General features: G+C 41.3%; 1 protein-coding gene across 2 annotated transcripts in view; it reads right to left on the reverse strand.

Annotated features, from left to right (window-relative positions):
* Positions 1–2,464: 2,464 nt before the first annotated feature.
* f8 (coagulation factor VIII, procoagulant component) overlaps positions 2,465–22,792 on the reverse strand; it is a 68,253-nt gene continuing 47,925 nt past the window's right edge. For both annotated transcript variants that reach the window (XM_067996942.1, XM_067996941.1), the window contains 9 exons: positions 21,849–22,031; positions 20,950–21,066; positions 19,271–19,342; positions 17,803–17,888; positions 10,755–10,910; positions 9,838–9,982; positions 6,013–6,158; positions 5,584–5,766; positions 2,465–3,499 (listed from right to left, as the gene is read on the reverse strand). In XM_067996942.1, the coding sequence (XP_067853043.1) occupies positions 3,344–3,499; positions 5,584–5,766; positions 6,013–6,158; positions 9,838–9,982; positions 10,755–10,910; positions 17,803–17,888; positions 19,271–19,342; positions 20,950–21,066; positions 21,849–22,031 (1,244 nt within the window). In that variant the 3' untranslated portion in view covers positions 2,465–3,343. The remainder of the gene's footprint in view (positions 3,500–5,583; positions 5,767–6,012; positions 6,159–9,837; positions 9,983–10,754; positions 10,911–17,802; positions 17,889–19,270; positions 19,343–20,949; positions 21,067–21,848; positions 22,032–22,792) is intronic.

Consider the following 22,792-nt stretch of genomic DNA (forward strand, 5'->3'; position numbering starts at 1 on the left):
GCCTTGAGGATTCCCACGGTGGAAAGAGTATAGGTTTGGCAGCATGTAGTGGAAGGTATTTTTGGTTGTGCTGAATATACTATATAGACTAGTTTGTGGAGACTAATCCATTAATGAAGATTAAACAATGTTATGCTGTATCATCAAAATATCTTCCACACACAATAATACACTGAAATACAAGCTTTCATTCATACCCTAATGCCATTACAAACTGTGCATAATCTGCATTCCTATACCTTTCCCATTAATGTTTGGAACAGGAGTAGGGCATTCAACCCTTTGAGCCTGTTCTGCCATTCAATTAGATCATGGCTGATCTGTATCTTGTCTCAATTCAGCCTGCCTTAGTTCTGTAACCCTTAATACCCTTGCCTAACAAAAATCTTCAAATCTTAGTTTTGAAATTTTCAATTGACCTAGCCTGGAAGAAGAGGTCCAGATTTCCACTGCCCTTTGTGTGAAGAAGTCTTTCTTGACATCACCCCTGAACAGCCTAGCTCTAATTTTTAAGGTTATGCCCCCTTGTTCTGGACTCCCCCACCAGATGAAATAGTTTCTCTCTCTATTGTATCAAATCCTTTAATCATCTTAAACACCTCAATTAGATCACCCCTTAATCTTCTATACTCAAGGGAATATAAGCCTAGTCTATGCAACCTGTCCTCATAAATTTAACCCCCTTAGCCCCAGTATCATTCTGGTGAATCTGTATTCCATCCCCTCCAAGGGTGATATATCCTTCTTGAGGTGTGGTGCCCATAACTGAATGCAGTACTCCAGATGGGTCTAACCAGAGCTTTATGTTGCTGTGTTTAATTCTTATTCATGTATATTACATATTTTCATGATATAAAATTCCCTCCCTTATAAACTTAAAAAAATCCCAACTCACTATTAAATGGATAACTGTGAATGGTTTGTGACCCATAAATTGATTTATCTACACTTAATGCTCAAATCTGTCATCATATTAACGATTTGGATACATCTCGTCCTCGTATCAATGCTCATCGGAAGGCAAATTTTTCATTTAAGATTTTTTCAGATTAAATTATACAGCATTGCTCATTTTTAATTTGATCAAATCCTCAGTTTTAAATGTTTTGTGAATATCAAAGAAATGACAATAGAATGACTTCTCATCGCAAACATTACAAGTCTCCTTGAATGGACTCTATCTTTCCTTGTGGAAGTACATCAGATTCTGGCTCCAAAAACACAAGATGGTAAATGATATAAAGTCAATGCGTTGCAAAAGCCATCTTCTGATGGAGATTGTAAAGCTTGGCAACAGTTACTATAATAATGATTTTTTCTGTTATAAACATAATTGATTCATTTTGAGGCCATCGTCTATAAATTACTGTTGCTATTGAACATGATGAACATTTCACATGTCTATGGAATTTTTACCTAATATTTGTCCATTAAAAATACATGGGTTTAAACTGCTTTAAATTAGCGGGCAAAGGAAAATCGTGCAAACGCGTTAAGCATTCATCCGCTAACCGTGTATCACCAACAATACTTTTGAGGCTCAGGAAGTATGATAGTACAGTAAGAAACAATCCAGGAACAGGTATATTGTTATTAGATTACTGTAATGTGTATAATTCACCATTATAGTTTTCTGTCCAGCTTAGTGGGGTATACCCTCATGATGTAATATCGACATCATAAAAATATTTGCATGTGATATAATTGTATAAAAATCGCCAAAATGCTGGGAAATACATTAAATTAAGTTACCAAAAAAAAATCTATATTTTCTGAGAGAGCATGCTCAGAACCCCCTCGAAAAAATCCCACATATGAACACCTGTATAGCAACTTCTAGGATTTCCATTACACCACTGGCAAAATGAATATACTGCCAAAACACAAGTAGCACCAGCTGGTAAATTTCAAAGGAGCAATGTTGAGACCGATAAATTCTTTATGTTGACTAATGTTAGTTAAGGTTGTGTGTAAAATGTTACTTTGGGTTTGTTAGGAGTTAATTTTGAAGACTTTGGCAGATTAAGTACATTGTGGTGAGTTCTTGATATTGTACAAGGCACAAATACTTGAGGGGAAAAAAATTACAGGGCTGTGGGGAAAGAGCAGGGGAATGGGACTAATTGGATAACTCTTTCAAAGACCCGGCATAGGCATGATGGGCCAAATGGCCGCCTGCTGTGCTGTACCTACTATGATACCATAAAGATCTCTAATAGATAAAATGGTGGTTTTTTTTCTATATATAAGGCAGTGGTATTGGCATCATTGGTTTAAAAAAATGTGTGCTCCTGTTTTCTTGTTAGGATTGTCATTCGTTAGTTTAGCAGGCTGCAGCATGTCTCCATTGATAAATGAGATAAGATCACTATTCTGCCTATCACCCTAGCTAACACGGAGGGAGTGGGAGCAACTTGGTTAGAAATGCACTTTTTCTTTAAAAAAATCTACAATATACCCTCAGTTAGAACATTTTAAGGTATTTACTTAAAGATTGGAATATTTTAACACTTTGCCAGGTCACATCCATCCAGACAAGAGATAAGTACCATCTATCCATGTGTCTATACATGCACGATACTGGGGTGGATACACAAACATGCAATGTACACATGGAGGGAAAGTCATGCACATACGTGTAGGGATAAAGGCACACTATTTGGACGGATAACACAAGTACACATTCTCTAATTACACAAAGACTAGCAAATCATGTAATTTTTAACTTTATGATGAACTCCAAATATTGGGTGGTACTCACTAGGCAATAAATTATGTAACAAGACTAGATGCCATAAAGTCGATTTTGTTTGCTTCTGAATCAACTCAATGGAACACATTCATCTAAATAGAGGATTGTGATAAATAGATATGGATTTAAGTTTCAAAAATGATGCCAATATACCTGTCAAGAGCAGGTAGTCAATCTGTGCTTCGTAGGTATTACATAAATCCATAAAAGAACACAGATGTACGAAGGAGAGATTTAAAAAAGTCCTGGGTACTTGAGGCATATCTAGAAATAATTGATTTTTATTTAATTGTTACTTGGAGTTTAATGAATCAATGCTCTGGGTGCTCTCATATTTTGGGAGTAGACAAAGAGTAAATATAGTGTATAATAACCTTATGACAGACATCAAAAGGCTAGATGAATGAGTGATCATGTTAGTTACCTCAATACACTTTAGGCAATCATGCCACATTTATATATATACACTGACATCATTCACTGGAAGAGAAGCAGAACTTGGAAGTGTAGCTATTTATTATTACATTTTTCTTTCAAAAATCTTGAATATATATTTAGTTTTGCTCATTTTTAATACGTTTATTTTTTTCTTTAAAGTCTCTGTTCAGTCTCGCATCCCAAAACCTCGATACGAAGGGCAATGTTTCTTTTCCAAGTTCGTGGGACAATTCTCAAATACTGAGCAAATATGGGAGGATCAAAGGTGTTCTGAACCTGGCTTTTACCGTCCATGTTCCCTTTAAATATCTGCGGAATGAATAGTTCAAGATATAAATTAGCATCTGGTCAAAGAACAGAAGATGCATTTCATTAGACTGACACAGATTGACCTTGTATGGAGCTGGGAAGAGTAGATTATTACAGCCAGATCCTGAAGCATCCTAAGGGTGTTTTTGTTTTATTTTTATTCCACCCACTGTGTTCACAAGGTGAGGGACATTAATTCTGGGGTCTAGAACACCATTTGACTGTCAAAATAAATTACAGAACATTGCTGAGGCCACATTTGGAAAATTTGTTTGCATTTTGGATATAATTCCTTCAAAAGAACCTTGATTAATTGGACATTGTTCAGGGAAGACCAACAAGCATGAATCCAGGACTTGGGGCTCTAAGTTATGAAGAGTCTTACAGAAACATTATTGTTTTCATTAGAGAAGAGGAAGAGGAGATATCAACTAGGTTTTTTAAATGATGAGAATGCATAATATGAATGTAAATAGCTTAATTAGCTGAGAGTAAAATGTATGTAGATGAGTTGCAAGACAAACTTGAGATTAGAACCGATGATTTCCCCCACTCACTAGTGTAGAATAGATTCTCAGATAAAACAGTTAATACTGTGTTAACTAACACCATTTAAAAAATGCTGGATAAATATCTGGTTAGGAATGGGATTAAGAGTTATAGGGATAATTGCAGAAGACATCAAATGCTGTGTGAAATGTGAAAGTTTTCAAGTGCTGAGACTGTGTTCAAGAAGGTAAATGGTCAACAGTGAACATTGTAGGCTTGAGACTGGGTATGTTTTTGCCTGATTTACCTTTGGAGGTAAAAAGGAATTTTGCAGAACCTTTTATCAGCACTTAAATAAATGATAGAATGGACTGTATGTGGTCTGTAGGAGGAATGGGCTTCACAAGCTTTATAATGTTGACTTGTTCCATGCTCTCTAGAAGTTCTCTCCACTCTACTCTATCAAACATTCTCAGGTCAGTTAGATGCAGAATAAAGCTCCCTTTAACCCAACAAATGCCATAATCCAGATGAGCACTTCCTACTGCACCAGTGTGATATTTCCATTTCCCACACCATGCTGTTATTAAGACCTCTTTGAGTGAGTTTTCCAGGTAAGTTTCAACTTGTATTGAATTGCTGGCAGACTTGGGTTCTAGATTCGTGCCCACAAGATTGTAATGCCTAATCTTATTTGGACACAGAACTCTTGCCACCAAAAGAGAGAGGTTGGGCTAGATTTAAAGTTAGTTGACATTGGTCAAACAACAGTGTTCTAAGTAATGACACTACATAGTTCCCTAGGGACAGTAACTATTTAAAGACTAGCAGCAAATACATTTTTAAGTATTGATAATTCTCGAGAAGGAACCAGTTTTAGATTAGGATGGGCGGAAGATTAGATATGCGCCTTTTTGTCTGGAATGGTGGCTGGCATAAAGAGACCCAAGAGGAGAAAATGCCTTCCAGGGAAAGAAAAATCTCAAAACCCTTCATATGGCAACAAAGAAGTTAATTGGCAGTGATTCACAATATACAACCTCAGGTTGAAAAAGTTTGAAGAATGTAGTTGTAAAGATTAGAGGAGTTGGTTTGGAAAGGATGGTACATATTTTTGCAGATGGTTTGTGCCACTCTGGCCTCAAAATGTGAGGGACAGTTTTCTTGGAATTGAACAGTAATGGTATTCGCTTATTAATGGAAACTCTTTGTCCATTTTCTGCTCATTTTGTCGACTGAATGCTGCACACTGAGTGATTAAGGGGCCCTCGAACCAGCAAAACAAACCAGAATGGTTGTTATTGCCATTGTAATAGATGCTGCTGATGATGGCAATTTTGGAATGCAGGTCTGCTTCCATGCATTGATGGAGAGTTGGGCTCACTCCCGTCTGCTCTGTTTGGTGGGAGAGTTGGAGAAATGAGAATGAAGATAAGGGAAAAGCTTCATACTTGCATACTATACAGAAGGAATACCTCAGAATACGGGTATGGTTTCTAATAAACAAAAACCTCGATTGACAATTGTACCCGCATTCCATAAGTCTTTAATAGTTCTGTTTGGAGTCTCTTATTACAAACCATTTCAGAACCTACCTTTTCCTTCAGGTTTTGTCTATCTTTAATTACTGTCCAGCTGTTACGATTATCACTGTATGAGATAATATATTCCTGCACAAACATAGGCCGACCCAGGTGTTTGGCACCCTGGGTTATAATCCCTGTAATCTTTTTCCTGTGTAGGAAGTTGATCTGGAACCATTCATGTGGGTTGTTCCTCTGCGAGTAGAAAACAGTTTGTAGTACTTTAAATTTCACAAAATTGTCTTTTATTATTAGTGTACAGCAACAGAAATAATATACTAGCAATTCAAAAAATACAGAAGATTTCAAATAATTAAATGCAGACAGGCAGAAATCTGATCCCGCTGCGATATAAACCACTGGAATCATTTGATAAGATTCCAGCTTGTAGCTCACTCCTGAGAATCCAATATTCTTTTGTTTATTTGTTTTCTTTGTTACCTTTGGTACCCATGCGTTAGTATACCCTTCTTTGTTGAGTCGGGCCAATGATGGAGTCCAGGCACTCATGCTAACCCAGAATGAGGAGGCACTGAGTTGATGGTCTGAGATGATTTTATTCTCCATCCCTAGTGGCATCGAACAACCTGAGAAACACAAAGAAAAAGAGACTGAGACGCAATCTAGTGGTGTTGCTGAGAGAGCTGGGTAAACTCATTAAAACTTTTTAAGCAAAGGAAGAGTTTACTCCTATATTAGAAATCTAGGTGCAAAATAAAATGTCTTTTCTGCCTCCAAATTGTGGTACAAGATTTCTTTGAACATTCTGTTTCTTCCTCGTTGTTCCTCCTGTTTTGAAATGCTAGGTTTAAGCTGTGAACCAAATGATTGTATGGACAGCAAGGAGACATTTAAACATTGAAAAGGAATTTTACTCAGTTGTTGATTTGAAGACCACGTAGGATGTTGGTTTTGCTAAGCAGTAAAACATATAAGACGAGGATTCAGATGAGCTCAATGTTGTTTTTTAGACCTATTTAAGTACATTTTTTTTTTGTTTTATTCGTTCACGGGATGTGGGCGTCGCTGGCAAGGCCGGCATTTATTGCCCATCCCTAATTGCCCTTGAGAAGGTGGTGGTGAGCCGCCTTCTTGAACCGCTGCAGTCCGTGTGGTGACGGTTCTCCCACAGTGCTGTTAGGAAGGGAGTTCCAGGATTTTGACCCAGCGACAATGAAGGAACGGCGATATATTTCCAAGTCGGGATGGTGTGTGACTTGGAGGGGAACGTGCAGGTGGTGTTGTTCCCATGCGCCTGCTGCCCTTGTCCTTCTAGGTGGTAGAGGTCGCGGGTTTGGGAGGTGCTGTCGAAGAATCCTTGGCGAGTTGCTGCAGTGCATCCTGTGGATGGTGCGCCGGTGGTGAAGGGAGTGAATGTTTAGGGTGGTGGATGGGGTGCCAATCAAGCGGGCTGCTTTATCTTGGATGGTGTCGAGCTTCTTGAGTGTTGTTGGAGCTGCACTCATCCAGGCAAGTGGAGAGTATTCCATCACACTCCTGACTTGTGCCTTGTAGATGGTGGAAAGGCTTTGGGGAGTCAGGAGGTGAGTCACTCGCCGCAGAATACCCAGCCTCTGACCTGCTCTCGTAGCCACAGTATTTATATGGCTGGTCCAGTTAAGTTTCTGGTCAATGGTGACCCCCAGGATGTTGATGGTGGGGGATTCGGCGATGGTAATGCCGTTGAATGTCAAGGGGAGGTGGTTAGACTCTCTCTTGTTGGAGATGGTCACTGCCTGGCACTTATCTGGCGCGAATGTTACTTGCCACTTATCAGCCCAAGCCTGGATGTTGTCCAGGTCTTGCTGCATGCGGGCTCGGACTGCTTCATAATCTGAGGGGTTGCAAATGGAACTGAACACTGTGCAGTCATCAGCGAACATCCCCATTTCTGACCTTATGATGGAGGGAAGGTCATTGATGAAGCAGCTGAAGATGGTTGGGCCTAGGACACTGCCCTGAGGAACTCCTGCAGCAATTTTTATCCCCCCATTTGCTGGTCTCCTACAACACCCACTGTTTGTGACCCATGAGACTGTTAAGCAATCTGCTGCCAAGATGATGCTTTGTAAACAGCTGCCATGCAATGTGTAGGATGAGGTCCCTCAGACCTCCTCTCCCTCCATGTGGAGAAGTGCCTCTGCTTGCCATTGTTTCTCCAAGTGGCATGGCAGAGAGAGAGAAAGAAGTCAGTGTGTAAGGCGTTGTGAACACAATCCAAATCCTATGAGCAGCAGGCACATGGGAACAACACCACCTGCACGTTCCCCTCCAAGTCACACACCATCCCGACTTGGAAATATATCGCCGTTCCTTCATCGTCGCTGGGTCAAAATCCTGGAACTCCCTTCCTAACAGCACTGTGGGAGAACCTTCACCACACGGACTGCAGCGGTTCAAGAAAGCGGCTCACCACCACCTTCTCAAGGGCAATTAGGGATGGGCCATAAATGCCAGCCTCGCCAGCGACGCCCACATCCCATGAACGAATAAAAAAATAATCCTATGACTTGCTAGTGGACTAATGACCTCCTGTTGTTACGTTATCAAATAATGGATCATGGTTCTTTCACTAGAGAGGACAGAGGGACTATCTTCATATTATTTGCTGCCCCCACCCTGGTTTGAGTTCAGCACTGGCTGTGCCTTCATTCTGCTGATGCCATTTTACTAATTTCCTGAGGAGGAGATTAAGCAAATGAGATTGACAGAGGTTGCTGCCAAAGCTGCTGTCTAGGTTTACAAGTGATAAAGGTTGACTTAACATTCTTTTGCTTTCTCCAGTGACTCAATTGAGACTATTAATTTGAAAAGTGGATGTTACATAATTAGGCCCATCCCTTAAATTTACTTCTAAAAGTGTGGCTAACTCTAAGAAGAAAAGCAGCATCAGCTGACACAAAGAATGAAGTGAGGCATGGGCAAACTGTATAGGAGAGGAGGCAGGTGAGTGAGCAATGCCAAGTGAGAGATGGTCAGCAGAGACAAATGCAGGGACAGAGGAAGTCAAGTTGAAGACAGCAACATCAGGGAGAGAAGGTGTGGAAGTGAGGGATAAGGCACAGAAGCAGCACGAGAGAGAATGGGAACAACAAGAAACACATAGTGGGGTACACAAGGAATTGGTAACAGGGTGGGGAGAGAAACATCCCCTTCAATTTCTTCTCTCTGGATTAGTACTTCAGCAAACACCGAGAACTCACTGCATGGAAAATCAACAAAAAACTCATCTTAATGCTTAGGTGTACTATGTTGCTGCAAAAAAAGCTAAACCACTGCTCTACATGTCAAACCCTATTCTGTATCCATTTGAATAAATAGTGGAGGTTAGTGTTTATGTAGAGTCAAAATTGTTTTTTTTAACCAGAATTTACCACTATACAACAACAGCAACAACTTACATTTATATAGCACCTTTAACGTAGTAAAATATCTCAAGTTGCTTTATAGGAGCGTTATCAAACAAAATTTGACACCATGCCATAAGGAGATATTAGGACAGGTGACCAAAAGCTTGGTCAAAGAGGTAGGTTTTAAGGAGTGTCTTAAAGGAGGAGAGAGGCGGAGAGGTTTAGGGAGGGATTGCCAGAGCTCAGGGCCTAAGCAGCTGAAGGCACGGCCCCCAATGTTGGAACGATTAAAATCGGGGATGCGCAAGAGGCCAGAATTGGAGGAGTGCAGAGATCTCGGAGGGCTGACGGGCTGGAGGAGGTTATAGAGATAGGGAGGGGCAAGGCCATGGAGGGATTTGAAAACAAGGATGAGAATTTTAAAATTGTGTTGTACCATAACATTGCTTCATCTCTATCTGATGGGATGAAAGTTACTGCTGGATCTATCATATACAGCTAGGCAGATGTTTCTAAACATAACTAGTCAATTTCTAAGTTGTTTGGAGTTTTCGTTTTTTTACCCATTTTAAAAAAATGTACCTGTATTTTCTTCCTCTCTTTATAGGCTTCGCTGTGCCATGTACGTGTGCCTTACCCAAGAGAGCCAGTCAGGTAGGGAAGCTACCCCAAAATGTTGTTTGTAATGTGGTCACAAGGAAGCATGTGAATGCAGTCCAGAGTAACTTGATCAGAAGTTTTTATCCCCCTCTCCTCTGTCTTCACATTTCGAAGAACATAGCAACACACCAGAGAGTGAAGAATCACAGGAGTGACTGTGCTTCTCTTTCACACACTTGTTTTCTTCTTCTGCTTTTAATTCTGACCATTCTGGACTAAGCATTCAAAGTCATTGGGATTATGTCTCTGAACTTACTCTGCAGATCACAACCCAGCAGCTCCATTCGTAGCGCCAAGTGTCCTGTGCTTGGCTTCGGATATACTCTGATGTACCGGGCTATGATTGGTGGATTGAAATAGTTCCTCACCTGCCCTATTCCATCAGTGTTTCCTGCAAATATCTGGAATTAAAAAATGTAAATGTGAAGCCTTGCAAGGAAAGATGCAAATAGCATTCTTGCCAGTGATTAAAGAGACCTGTTTATTAAGATTAAAAATGGTGTTAGATCAAGTCCACCATGGTATTGCACTAAATGCCATAACCACAATGTTCCAAAATGATTCGAAATGGAGATATTGCTTACAACTCCACTCAAAATAATGTTTGTTGTAAAATTTTTGAGGACTTGATTTCTGTTTGTCCTCTCATTTCTTTTCCTATCTGGCTCTATCACTACTGAAAGGACTTTAATTGCAACTGTGTTTGAAGTGATGAAATCTCCTGGTCAGAGTGACTATCTAGATTTGGTGCATTCTTTACCATAGGACTGTGGGAAAGTTAGATTACTCACCTTTAGTGTAGTCCTCCTCATTCTTTGATTGGAGTTTATCCTGAAAATACCTGTTTTCTCACAGGGGAAAATCAGACAGACAGTATCCCACATCATAGATTTTCATTTCTACTGAAGTCAATGGAAACGAAAATCGGGAGAGATGTATAATGGGCGGCTGAATTGATATCGCCCGTTTTACACTACCACCTAAAGTCAAAATTGTCCCCAGTGAGTCTACTTTCAAGTAATAAGGTGGCAGAAAAGAATTTCTTGGCAAAGGTGAAATTCTGACCCAATCTGAGGCACTCGTGAGCATGACACCATGTCCCATTGCTCTGTGGCACAATGCTTTGATGCACCAATTCATTCTGCTTTTGTTGTAGGAAAAAAAGTGACTTACTTTTATGTCTGAGGTGGTATTGCCTTTATAATTTTTCCAGGCATACCTGTCCAGGCTATAGGAAATATAGAAGTGATCCACATAGAGGTGCTTAAAATGTTGGCGGGCTCCCTGTGTAATTATTCCATGAACTAACATTGGTGTCTTTAAATCAACCTAGAAGCACATCACCAGGTCAAAGGTTAGAATTCAATAAACAAATTGTAAAGCTACATTTTGTCAGTGTTTGAAATCCTGAGGTACTACTTTATGTATAAAGCAGCAGTAACCATTTAACATACAATACAAATAGAAGGGATGCAAGCATGGGCATAGGCAGAGGGGTGTTCATACGCCCTCCGAAATTTCTAATTTTCTTTTATCGGACCACTTCTTCTTTTGAAAGAAGGTGCTTTAGATCACTTGATAAAACACGGAAACAATGAATGTTCTTCCAGAGCTAATCAGTTCCCCAATTTGAACCATGAAAATCGATTAGTTGGGCTTGCGCTTCTAAATGTTCAATGAATATTTCAGTAAATAGTAACGAAGTTATCGATAGACCAGCGACACCAAACAGGTGCTTAGACTTAGTTCTTGAGTTTTTGTCCAGCAAGACTTTTGACTTTGGCTTTGTTTGAATTGTTAGATTAATGGAAGTAATAATGTTTCTATTTGAACCTTATTGTGAAATTCCGATTTGAAAAATAGAGCTTTTGAAGTAGTTGTGTTTGGTCTGACATGCTCATATACAAACACCACCCCCCAAAAAAAATCCTACCACTGGATGCAAGCTATTTACTTTTCTTTCAATAAATCTTATGTCTCCCAATACTAAAGCTACTCTTGAAGTGACTTTGCTACAGAATTGGAAGGGGGGAGTATTCTCTATGATGGAGATAAAGGGTTTGCAGCAACCCTTACTTTGCTCATTGTTCCTACAAATTCTTGGAGAAACAGCTGTATGGTGACACCAACAAATATATGGTAACAGGATTCTCAAGTGGTCAACAGGTTTATTTCTCTTAGGTCATCTTTGCACAGCAGAAAAATGTTCCCGTCATTGCATGTTCCTGCACCCTTCTGAAATGCTTCTGTGCTGGGAGAATATATTGCTCACATCTGCTTTGCTGCTTTCACCAGTGCCAGTGCTATTAACCTTTAAGTACGATCAACTGTTTAAGTTTAATTTTAAACTTTAAATTTTTAAGTTTCTGTCAGGCTTAAGCAGAGACAAGCAAGCAAGCTCTCCTACTGGAGAGATGCTGTAGTTAGTTAATTGGTTAGCTAGATTAAACTGGTTCCTGTAGCAGTAGCAGAGCAGGGTTGACTCATCTGAGTAGAAATACAGGGGCCTGTGAGTGCAACCAGCACTGAGTGCAGCGGGCATGGAGTGAGCAACTTGAGAGTTTGATAAGTGTGGGAGTTCGGTGAAGTGGGAGAAAGAGGTGCTGCTTTGCCTTGCTTTTCCTAACTTTTTCTGCAGAGTGGCGATGGACCTGAGCAGCAGCAGATCTGCAACAAGAGAAAACTGCAGTGTGATATCACAGGTGAGACAGGTAAGTGATTAGTAGTGATTGTGGGTTAAGTTTTAAGTTAACATATAGCATATGACTAAATTTTTAAAACTAAACTTAATTTAATTAATCTAATAAGTTAAATGAGGTAAATAATTTGATTAACACTAAATTAATTAATTAAATAAATAAAATAATGGGAGAACAGGAGATGTGTTGCTGCTGCTGCAATATGTGGGAGCTTGTGGACATTTATGTCCAGGGCGACTACATCTGCGGTAAGTGTCTACGGCTCAAGGAACTTCGGCTCCAAGTTGAGGAGCTGGAGTCCGAGCTGCAGACATTACGAGACATCTGGGAGCGAGAAAGCTACCTGGACATTTTGCTCCAAGAGGCAGCCACACCCTTTGATTAAATACTTTAGAATTGACACATGGTCAGGGACAGGAGGATGTGACTGCGAGTGAGGCAGGTACGGGGATCCAGGAGGTCGTATTACAGGAGTCTCAGTCCCTGCGCTTGTTCAATAGATTTGAGGTTCTTGCAACCCTTGTGGACAAGTGCGGGGACTGTGGGGAGGACGAGCAAACTGACAACGGCACCGTGGTACAGGAAGCCATTCAAGTGGGGGGAGTAAAAAGGAAGGTGGTTGTAGTAGGCGACAGTATAGTTAGGGGGATAGACACTGTTCTCTGCATGAGTCCCGAAGACTGTGTTGCCTACCCGGTGCCAGGGTTAAGGACATCTCCTCTGGGCTGGAGAAGAACTTGGAGTGGGAGGGGGAGGATCCAGTTGTCGTGGTCCACGTAGGTACCAATGACATAGGTAGGACTAAGAAAAAGGTTCTGCTGAGAGAGTTTGAGCAGCTAGGGACTAAATTAAAAAGCAGAACCACAAAGGGAATAATCTCTGGATTATTACCTGAACCACGAGCAAATTGGCACAGGGTAAATAAGATCAGGGAGATGAATGCATGGCTTAAAGATTGGTGTGGGAGAAGTGGGTTTCAATTTGTGGGGCATTGGCACCAGTACTGGGGAAAGAGGGAGCTGTTCCATTGGGACAGACTACACCTGAACCATGCTGGGATCAGTGTTCTAGCGAATCGAATAACTAGGGAGGTAGAAAGGGCTTTAAACTAAATAAGGGGGTGGGGGGGTGGTGAGGGTCCCGGTGGAGAGAAATCTAGAATGCTAAAGAGAAAAGACAAAGAAGCAGTGCAGGAAAGTGATTGGGGTAAGGATAACCAGATTGTGTCAGGAAGGGACAGAGCGTACAAACAAAAGAGTGCACTAAAAATTTAGGGTCTGAGTAAGAAAAAATGATAATAAGACAAATAGGGCCATAGTACAAAAAAATGATCAGATGTCTAAAAATGTTAAAAAGACAAATCTAAAGGCACTGTATCTGAATGCACGAAGCATTCGTAATAAGGTAGTCGAATTAACAGCGCAAATAGATGGAAATGGATATGATATAATTGCAATTACAGAGACATGGCTGCTGGGTGACCAAGGCTGGGAGCTGACTATCCAAGGGTATTCGATATTTAGGAAGGACAGGCAAAAAGGAAAAGGAGGTGGGGTGGCGTTGTTAGTAAAGGATGAAATCAGAGCAATAGTGATAAAGGATATTGGCTCAGAAAATCAAGATGTAGAATCAGTCTGGGTGGAGTTAAGAAGCACCAAGGGGCAGAAAACACTGGTGGGAATTGTCAATAGGCCTCCAAACAGTAGTAGTAATGCAGGGGATGGCATCAAACAGGAAATTAGAGATGCATGTAACAAAGGTATTACAGTAATCATGGGTGACTTTAATCTACATATAGACTGGTCAAACCAAATTAGCAATAATACTGTGGAGGATGAATTCCTGGAGTGTGTACGAGATGGTTTTTTAGACCAGTACGTTGAGGAGCCAATCAGGGAACAGGCTATCCTAGATTGGGTATTGTGCAATGAGAAGGGGTTAATTAATAATCTTGTTGTGTGGGGTCCTTTAGGGAAGAGTGACCATAACATGATAGAATTCTTCATTAAGATGGAAAGTGAAGTAGTCCAATCCGAAACTAGGGTCCTAAATCTAAACAAAGGAAACTACGAAGGTATGAGGAGTGAGTTGGCTATGATAGATTGGAAGCTTCATTAAAAGGCATGACGGTGGATAAGCGATGGCTAACATTTAAGGAATGAATGCATGAATTGCAACAAGTACACATTCCTTTCTGGTGCAAAAACACAAAAGGAAAAGCGGCCCAACCGTGGCTAACAAAAGAAATTAAGGATAGTATTAGATCCAAAGAGGAGTCATATAAAGTTGCTAGAAAAAGTAGCAAGCCTGAGCATTGGGAGCAGTTTAGAATTCAGCAAAAAAGGACCAAGGATTAATTAAGAGGGGAAAAATAGAGTATGAGAGTAAACTTGCAAGGAACATAAAAGGGGACTGTAAAAGATTCTACAAGTATGTAAAAAGAAAAAGATTAGTGAAGACAAATGTGGGTCCCTTACAGTCAGAAACAGGAGAATTTATAATGGGGAACAAGGAAATGGCATAGCAATTAAACAAATACTTTGGTTCTGTCTTCACAGAAGAGGACAAAAATAACTTCCCAGAAATGCTAGGGAACCAAGGGACTAGTGAGAAGGAGGAATTAAAGGAAATTAGTATTAGTAAAAAAATAGTGCTGAGAAATTAATGGGACTGAAAGCCGATAAATCCCCAGGGCCTGATAATTTGCATCCCAGAGTACTAAAAGAGGTAGCCATGGAAATAGTAGATGCATTAGTTGTCATCTTCCAAAATTCTATAGATTATGGAACAGTTCCTGCAGATTGGAGGGTGGCAAATGTGACCACACTATTTAAAAAAGGAGGGAGAGAAAACAGAGAACAACAGACTGGTTAGCCTAACATCAGTAGTAGGGAAAATGTTAGAGTCTATTATAAAGGATGTGATAACAGGACGCTTAGAAAATATCAACGGGATTAGACAAAGTCAACATGGATTTATGAAAGAGAAATCATGTTTGACAAACCTACTGGAATTTTTTGAGGATGTAACTGGTAGAATAGATAAGGGAGAACCAGTGGATGTGGTTTATTTGGATTTTCAGAAGGCCTTTGATAAAGTCCCACGTAAGAGGTTAGTGTGCAAAATTAAAGCACATGGGATTTGTGGTAATATATTGGCATGGATTGAAAATTGGTTAACAGACAGGAAACAGAGTAGGAATAAATGGGTCTTTTTCGGGGTGGCAGGCAGTGACTAGTGGGGTACCGCAGGGATCAATGCTTGGACCCCAGCTATTCACAATATATATCAATGATTTGGATGAGGGAACCAAATGTAATATTTCCAAGTTTGCTGACGACACAAAACTAGGTGGGATTGTGAGTTCTGAGGAGGATGCAAAGGGGCTTCAAGACGATTTAGACAAGTTGATTGAGTGGGCCAATACATGGCAGATGCAGAATAATGTGGATAAATGTGAAGTTATTTACTTTGGAAGGAAAAACAGAAAGGCAGAGTATTATTTAAATGGTGATAGATTGGGAAATGTTGATGTACAAAGGGACCTGGGTGTCCTTGTACACCAGTCACTGAAAACAAACATGCAGGTGCAGCAAGCAGTGAGGAAGGCAAATGGTAAGTTGGCCTTCATTGCAAGAGAATTTGAGTACAGGAGCAAGGATGTCTTACTGCAGTTATACAGAGCTTTGGTGAGACCACACCTGGAGTATTGTGTGCAGTTTTGGTCTCCTTACCTAAGAAAGGATATATTTGCCATAGAGGGAGTGCAGCGAAGGTTCACCAGACTGATTCCTGGGATGGCAGAAGTTATGCTGCAGCTATACAAAACCCTGGTTAGACCGCACCTGGAGTACTGTGAGCAGTTCTGGGCACCGCACCTTCGGAAGGACATATTGGCCTTGGAGGGAGTGCAGCGTAGGTTTACTAGAATGATACCCGGACTTCAAGGGTTAAGATAGGAGGAGAGATTACACAAATTGGGGTTGTATTCTCTGAAGTTTTGAAGGTTATGGGGTGATCTGATCGAAGTTTATAAGATATTAAGGGGAACGGATAGGGTGGATAGAGAGAAACTATTTCCGCTGGTTGGGGATTCTAGGAGTAGGGGGCACAGTCTAAAAATTAGAGCCAGACCTTTCAAGAGTGAGATTAGAAAACATTTCTACACACGTAGGGTGGTAGAAGTTTGGAACTCTCTTCCGCAAACGGCAATTGATACTAGCTCAATTGCTAAATTTAAATCTGAGATAGATAGCTTTTTGGCAACCAAAGGTATTGAGGGATATGGGCCAAAGGCGGGTATATGGAGTTAGATCACAGATCAGCCATGATCTTATCAAATGGCGGAGCAGGCACAAGGGGCTGAATGGCCTACTCCTGTTGCTATGCTCCTATGTTCCAATGGCAGGACTGTCGTATGAGGAGAGATTGGGTCGACTCGGCCTGTATTCACTTGAGTTTAGAAGAATGAGAGGGGATCTCATTGAAACATATAAAATTCTGACAGGGCTAGACAGACTGGATGCAAGGAGGATGTTTCACCTGGCTGGGGCATCCAGAACGAGGGGCCACAGTCTCAGGATACGGGGTAGGACATTTAGGACTGAGATGAGGAGACATTTCTTCACTCAGAGGGTGGTGAACCTGTGGAATTCTCTACCACAGAAGGCTGTGGAGGCCAATTCAATGAATATATTTAAGAAAGAGCTAGATAGATTTCTAGACACAAAAGGCATCAAGGGGTATGGGGAGAGAGCGGGAATATGGTATTGAGATAGAGGATCAGCCATGATCTTATTGAATGGCGGAGCAGGCTCGAAGGGCTGACTGGCCTACTCCTGCTCCTGTTTTCTATTTTTCTATCCTCACCCCACCATGTGACAGTGTCTCCATTGTCCCAGATTGTTGTGGGGAGAAGAATTTTCATCACAGCAACCTCACTTTGACATAGATATGAGGATCTTCATTTTCCAACATGTACCTACAAAGGATTGCATATTGGCCCTTTAGAAGAGCATCTTACCATCATATCTGGGGTGAATGTCATAGTCAGTAAATGTGCAAAATTGGTAAATGTCGACTTTATAGAAAATGGATAAAACTCCCTGCCATAAAGATTCAAAATCATGGAACTCCTTCCTCCCTCAGTCCCTTTTTCCCCCTTCAATCTACAGATTTTTGAAACTGGTGCTTGGCAATCTGTTAATCATTCCTGCTGGATTTATTTTGTCTTCTTTCCTTTAAAGCTTCGGTGGTATCCCGTACTAGCAACTTTGGCCTTTCAGTACATCTCTCAATTTTTAAAAAATGGAAAAATATTGTGCCAAATGCTTTTTTTTAAAGTGAAAATGGTTCCCTTTAATTCACCAGACTCAGATTTAATCCCCAAATTGTATTAATAATCTGGCAGTTTGAGGCCATTTGCCCTTGATAACTAAGTGCAGGGGGCAGGTTCATCATATGCGTTTAAATATAGTTTACATTAAAATAAATTCTATACAGTCTCCTGTTGGCAATTGTACCTGAATCCATGGTCGGCTTCCTTTGCCCCGCCATGCATTGGTAAATCCAGAGTTGTGTAATCGTGCCAATTGAGGTGTCCATTTCCCTATAAAATCCAGTAAGAGAGAACCTTAGGTACTGGTGACAGTCTTATTGTCATACTAAACTTGCCAGTTGGATAAATATTATGAAATGGGGTTAGATAACAAGCTGCCTCTTAAACCAAGTAGAATTGACACAGAATTTAAGTTTGTAAATTAAAATGTGAACAAAAATCAGGAAATATCAAATACTATCACCCCCAATTTCCTTATGATTACCGGAACAAGGACCCCACTGTGAGTCCCATATGAATATCCAGCCATGATTCCTCTATAGAATTATAAATATAATTGCATTTTTAGTTAAATCAATTTACTTCCAAGTATATTTGTTGCAAGTTAACCTTGTTCCATCTTCACATTTGTGAACTGATATACATATTTGCTTATTTGAGTCTGTTATATAAGCACCCAAAAATAACTTCCTCTTCTTTGCACTGAGATATTGTACCCTGAGCCTGGTGACCCTCTGGTACCTTGTCCAAGTGACTGTTCTTCACATTTGAATCTAGATGGTGAGTGCTAGTGGGCTATTTTACCATGAGAGATATCACAGCCAAGCCTGATGTGTCCTCAGGTGCTGTTTTCTAGGAGAGATAAATTCATGCTGTGGCTGATTCTTTTTCCATACTGCTGCCAATCAAATTCTGCACAGAACAGGAATTAAACCTGGATCTACCTGCTTTATGATGCTAAATAATACACTGTACAGTGCATTTACCCACTGAACCATTAGGGGAAGTACCCAAAGAATATCTTCAGTATATGACCATTTATAAGCTGTCCATTGGTTAGCCAGTGTCATGATTAATTTTATGAATGCCCAGCTATCCGACAAACACAAATCACAAGACTTGTGCAACCATTTTACTCACTTTTTTTCTCTGAATATGGCCAAGCGGATGCTGGAATAATAGTTCTAGGAAAAGTAGGGGTAGATATTGAGTTCCAGTGGGTTTCCGGTGGGAAACCGTGGGAGTCAGTTTCCTGCCCGCCGGCAGCAGCATGAGGCCAAGGTGATTTTAACCACCGAGCCTCATTACCATGTTGCAGATCCACTTTCCATCTGGAATGGCTTCCTGCACAGGCCTGACTTCAAATGCCATCGGAGTTCGCTTGACGTCATCGGACTCTGATTAGCATATTAAAAGGAGGACCCCACCGGCTTCAGACAACTACCTTTGCCGCCTGCTCAGAAGAGCAGGTTAAAATCGGACAGTGGGATCCAGACCGCTTTCTGGCAGATAAGTAACCCGGGGCATTTTTACTGCCCACCTGTTCAGTTTCCGCCTGGCGGGTAAGGTTAAAATCAGCTCCCCCCCCGCCTCCCAATGCAGAAGGATTCAATCTTGTCAAAAATAGAAAAATTAAGTAAAATTTCACTGACCTATGGAGCCAGAAGCTGTGAGCTGTGAATCTGCAATTCTTCGAGTTGCTAGACCCAAGGGCACCCTGCAGTCTGAAATGTGAAGACCATCATCAGATTTATTGCAGTGTAATGAGCTGAACTTAGTTAATTTTCCCATGCCTGAGCACGGAAGAATTGCAGGGTTTGGATGTCAAATTCATATCTTACTTGCTGATGAGAAGCCCTGTTATATTCAGAATCTGATTTAAATTAGTTTCTCTGGCTTATTCCTGGAAATTGCCTCACCTGGGTAGGAAGGTTAAATGTCACTTCCTCCCAGGTTAGGGAGCTGACACAAATTTGAAAATGAAAGCGATGCCTTAAAGACTATTGGAAACTCGTCATTTTTTGATGTCAAGAATCTGTTAACACACTAAAGTGTTCTGGGTTAACATCCAGCATTCAGGGGATCACTACCCTCCTTCATCTTATGCGTTGTGAGAGTATATAAAATCCTCCCACTGTCTAGAACTAACAATCCTGGTATAAAGATGGTTACTGCCATGGAAGGAGCGTTCATGTTGTGGTCTGTCAGACTGTGAATCTGAGGCCGTCTGGAACGCTGGATACTTCCAAATGCTATTGAGCTGGACAAGCAGCAGGAAGCTGGCTAGTGCTCTGTATTTTTAACTGATTTTAATTGCTTGGAATTCATTAGTACTTCTGCATACACTTGGGATCCCTATGCCTTAGTTCTGACAACCTGCACCTACCCGCTCTGAACCAGGTTTTCAGCAGACAAGGAGGCCATTTGGCTTTATTTGTCTGTGCTGGGGTTTTGCTAGTAAATTCCCAAACTAATCCCAGTGCCCTAGTCTTTCTGCATAGCTCTGTATTATCCTGCTTCAAATGTTTATCCATTTTTTCCTTTAAAAATGCAATGTTGTCTAATCTCAACTACTCCCTATGGCAAAGCAATCCATGCTCTAACAACACTGTGTAAAGAAATTTCTCCTGTCTCTTCTCACATTTCCCCAACTAGAGGAAATAGCCTTTCCCCATTCACTCTATAATTGAAAGGAAAAAATTTGCAGGGCTACGGGTATAGGGTGGGGGAGTGGGACTTGCTGGATTGCTCTTGCATCGAGCCAGTGCGGACTCGATAGGCCGAATGGTCTCCTTCCGTGCTGTAACCTTTCTAAGACCTTTCTATAATTCACTTCATAATTTTAAAAAAATGTTTAAATCTCCTCTTAGCCTTCTCTTCTCCAATGGAAATAGTCCCAGTATCAACACTCTGGACTTACGTGAGTGTGTGTGTCTCTTTGGTGAAAGAGTCCGCAGTCCGTATCGGGCTAACACAAACGCTATGGGAGTAAATTTCTCAGTAGCCTATTTCGGACATTCTTTCTTTTGGCGATTGGTTTACATGCGTGCCAGACACCCGGCTGACCAAGAAAAAAATCTGAAATCCTCCCTCAGCTTTCCTTCCTCCTACAATCTTCAGTCTTTTAAAACCCAAGCTCGGCATCATCTAACTTACTGGTATTCAGTATTGTATGAGCCTGGGCCGTTCTTTTTGAATTCTCAATTAAAATCCTGTCCCTTCTCAGATAATTATTCAGGTTTTTTTCAAATGTGTTAATTGATGTAGCATTATTTGCTTTATCTCCATCAATTCCACATATCCATGACTAACGCAAGAGAATAATACCCACATGAGTTGTAGACTAGGAAGATGGCACGCATCCCTGCCTCTTGGTGTTCAGCAGTCTCACAGTCCACAAGCCAGTAGCCTACTTTGGTCGGGTGCATTTCGATGGTTCCAAATGAGCCTGTGATAATAAGCACATTAAAGGCATTCACATAATTAATAAATATGGAAGCAGAAAACTACAAAAAAAATCTAATCCTACGCTTTACAGCAAGAACATTGAGGGACGGACACTGCACATTAGAGGGACAACGCTTTCAGGGGTCTCATACACTAGATGATGACGGCATTAGAATCTGCAGTATGGACAGTTAAGAATTTTTTAAAAAATTCATTCATGGGATGTGAGCATGGCTGGCAGGTTTTACCCATCCCTAATTGCCCTTAAGTAGTTGGTGGTGAGCCCCCTTCTTGAACCGCTGCAGTCCGTGTGGTGAAGGTTCTTCCACAGTGCTGATAGGTAGGGAGTTCCAGGATTTTGACCCAGCGACGATGAAGGAACGGCGATATATTTCCATGTCAGGCTGGTGTGTGACTTGGAGGGGAACGTGCAGGTGGTGTTGTTCCCATGTGCCTGCTGCCCTTGTCCTTCTAGATGGTAGAGGTCACAGGTTTCAGAAGTGCTGTCGAAGAAGCCTTGGCGAGTTGCTGCAGTACATCCTGTAGATGGTACACACTGCAGCCACGGTGTGCCGGTGGTGGAGGGAGTGAATGTTTAGGGTGGTGGATGGGGTGCCTAATGTGCGGTATAAAAGGGTGTAGCACATTGAGGAGCATGGGGTATATCAGTGCGTACTAAAGTGAGGGCCGTGGGGTATATTAGAGTGTACTACAGTAAAGGTTGTAGGGTGTATTGGAGATACGAAGAGTTGAAGTTTGGAACTTATATTTTAAAATACCCACCAGGGAATAGTGTATAAACTCCCATCCTGTGCTCTTTGGATCTTCTCATTATAAAAGGTTGACCATGAAAATGCACACTGTAGATATCAGCAGATCCAACCATGTTTATCAGGTACCAGCGAACTAACCGGTTCTGTGCCATTAGCAGCCCAGGCAGGGTCTCTGCCACATGCCCATTGATTGCTGCAAGCGAAATCAAAGATAGAGTTAAAGGAATGTTAGGATGTCTCTAAAGTGCACACTAGAACTCAATGGTTCAGCAAGTTGGACTTTGAACAGCTTCTACTGTTACTGCTCTGCCTTTGGCCAGCAGAACGCTTGCTTGCTGCAGATATAATGGACCATCTGAGTTTCTTCTCTTCAGGTGGAATGTATTGTTTGCTTACTTGAAAATCAGGGATAAGGGTCTTAAAAATTAGACTTACAGCCAAAATCAGAGACGTTATTTTATTATCTGGCAGGAGGAGGTGCCCTAATTTGCATCCCACTGACAGGTAACTGCAGAAAATATTTAACAGCACTTATCAGCCCTCTTTGTAAAGGGGTTGAAATCCATTGTAAGAATTTAGAAAATCTTTGGGGAGTCCAGGCCACAATCCTAGCCTGGACTCTCAGGTGCGCCCCACTTCTGCCATTTGGCGACATGGTACATCTGGCCTCACCTGATCTCTCTGATGGCTGGAGACACAACAGGCTCAATTTTAGGGGGCAATTGCGGGTGCGTGGGGGCGGGGGGAGCTCCGAAAATCGCGGAAATCCCGTTCGGGTTCAGAAGCCGGCTCCAACCCGCTGACTTCCGAGTTTCCCAAGGACCCACCTGTGAGTGCGTGGGGGGCCCGAAAACGGAAGTCCCGCCGACAATTAAATTCGGCGGGGTGACAGTTAAAGAGCCAAATGTACCTCATTGAGGTACTTAAGGCACTTTACCTGTGACAGATTAAGTG

Source organism: Heptranchias perlo, chromosome 15 (genome assembly GCF_035084215.1).
Source record: "Heptranchias perlo isolate sHepPer1 chromosome 15, sHepPer1.hap1, whole genome shotgun sequence".
Classification (NCBI taxonomy): domain Eukaryota; kingdom Metazoa; phylum Chordata; class Chondrichthyes; order Hexanchiformes; family Hexanchidae; genus Heptranchias; species Heptranchias perlo.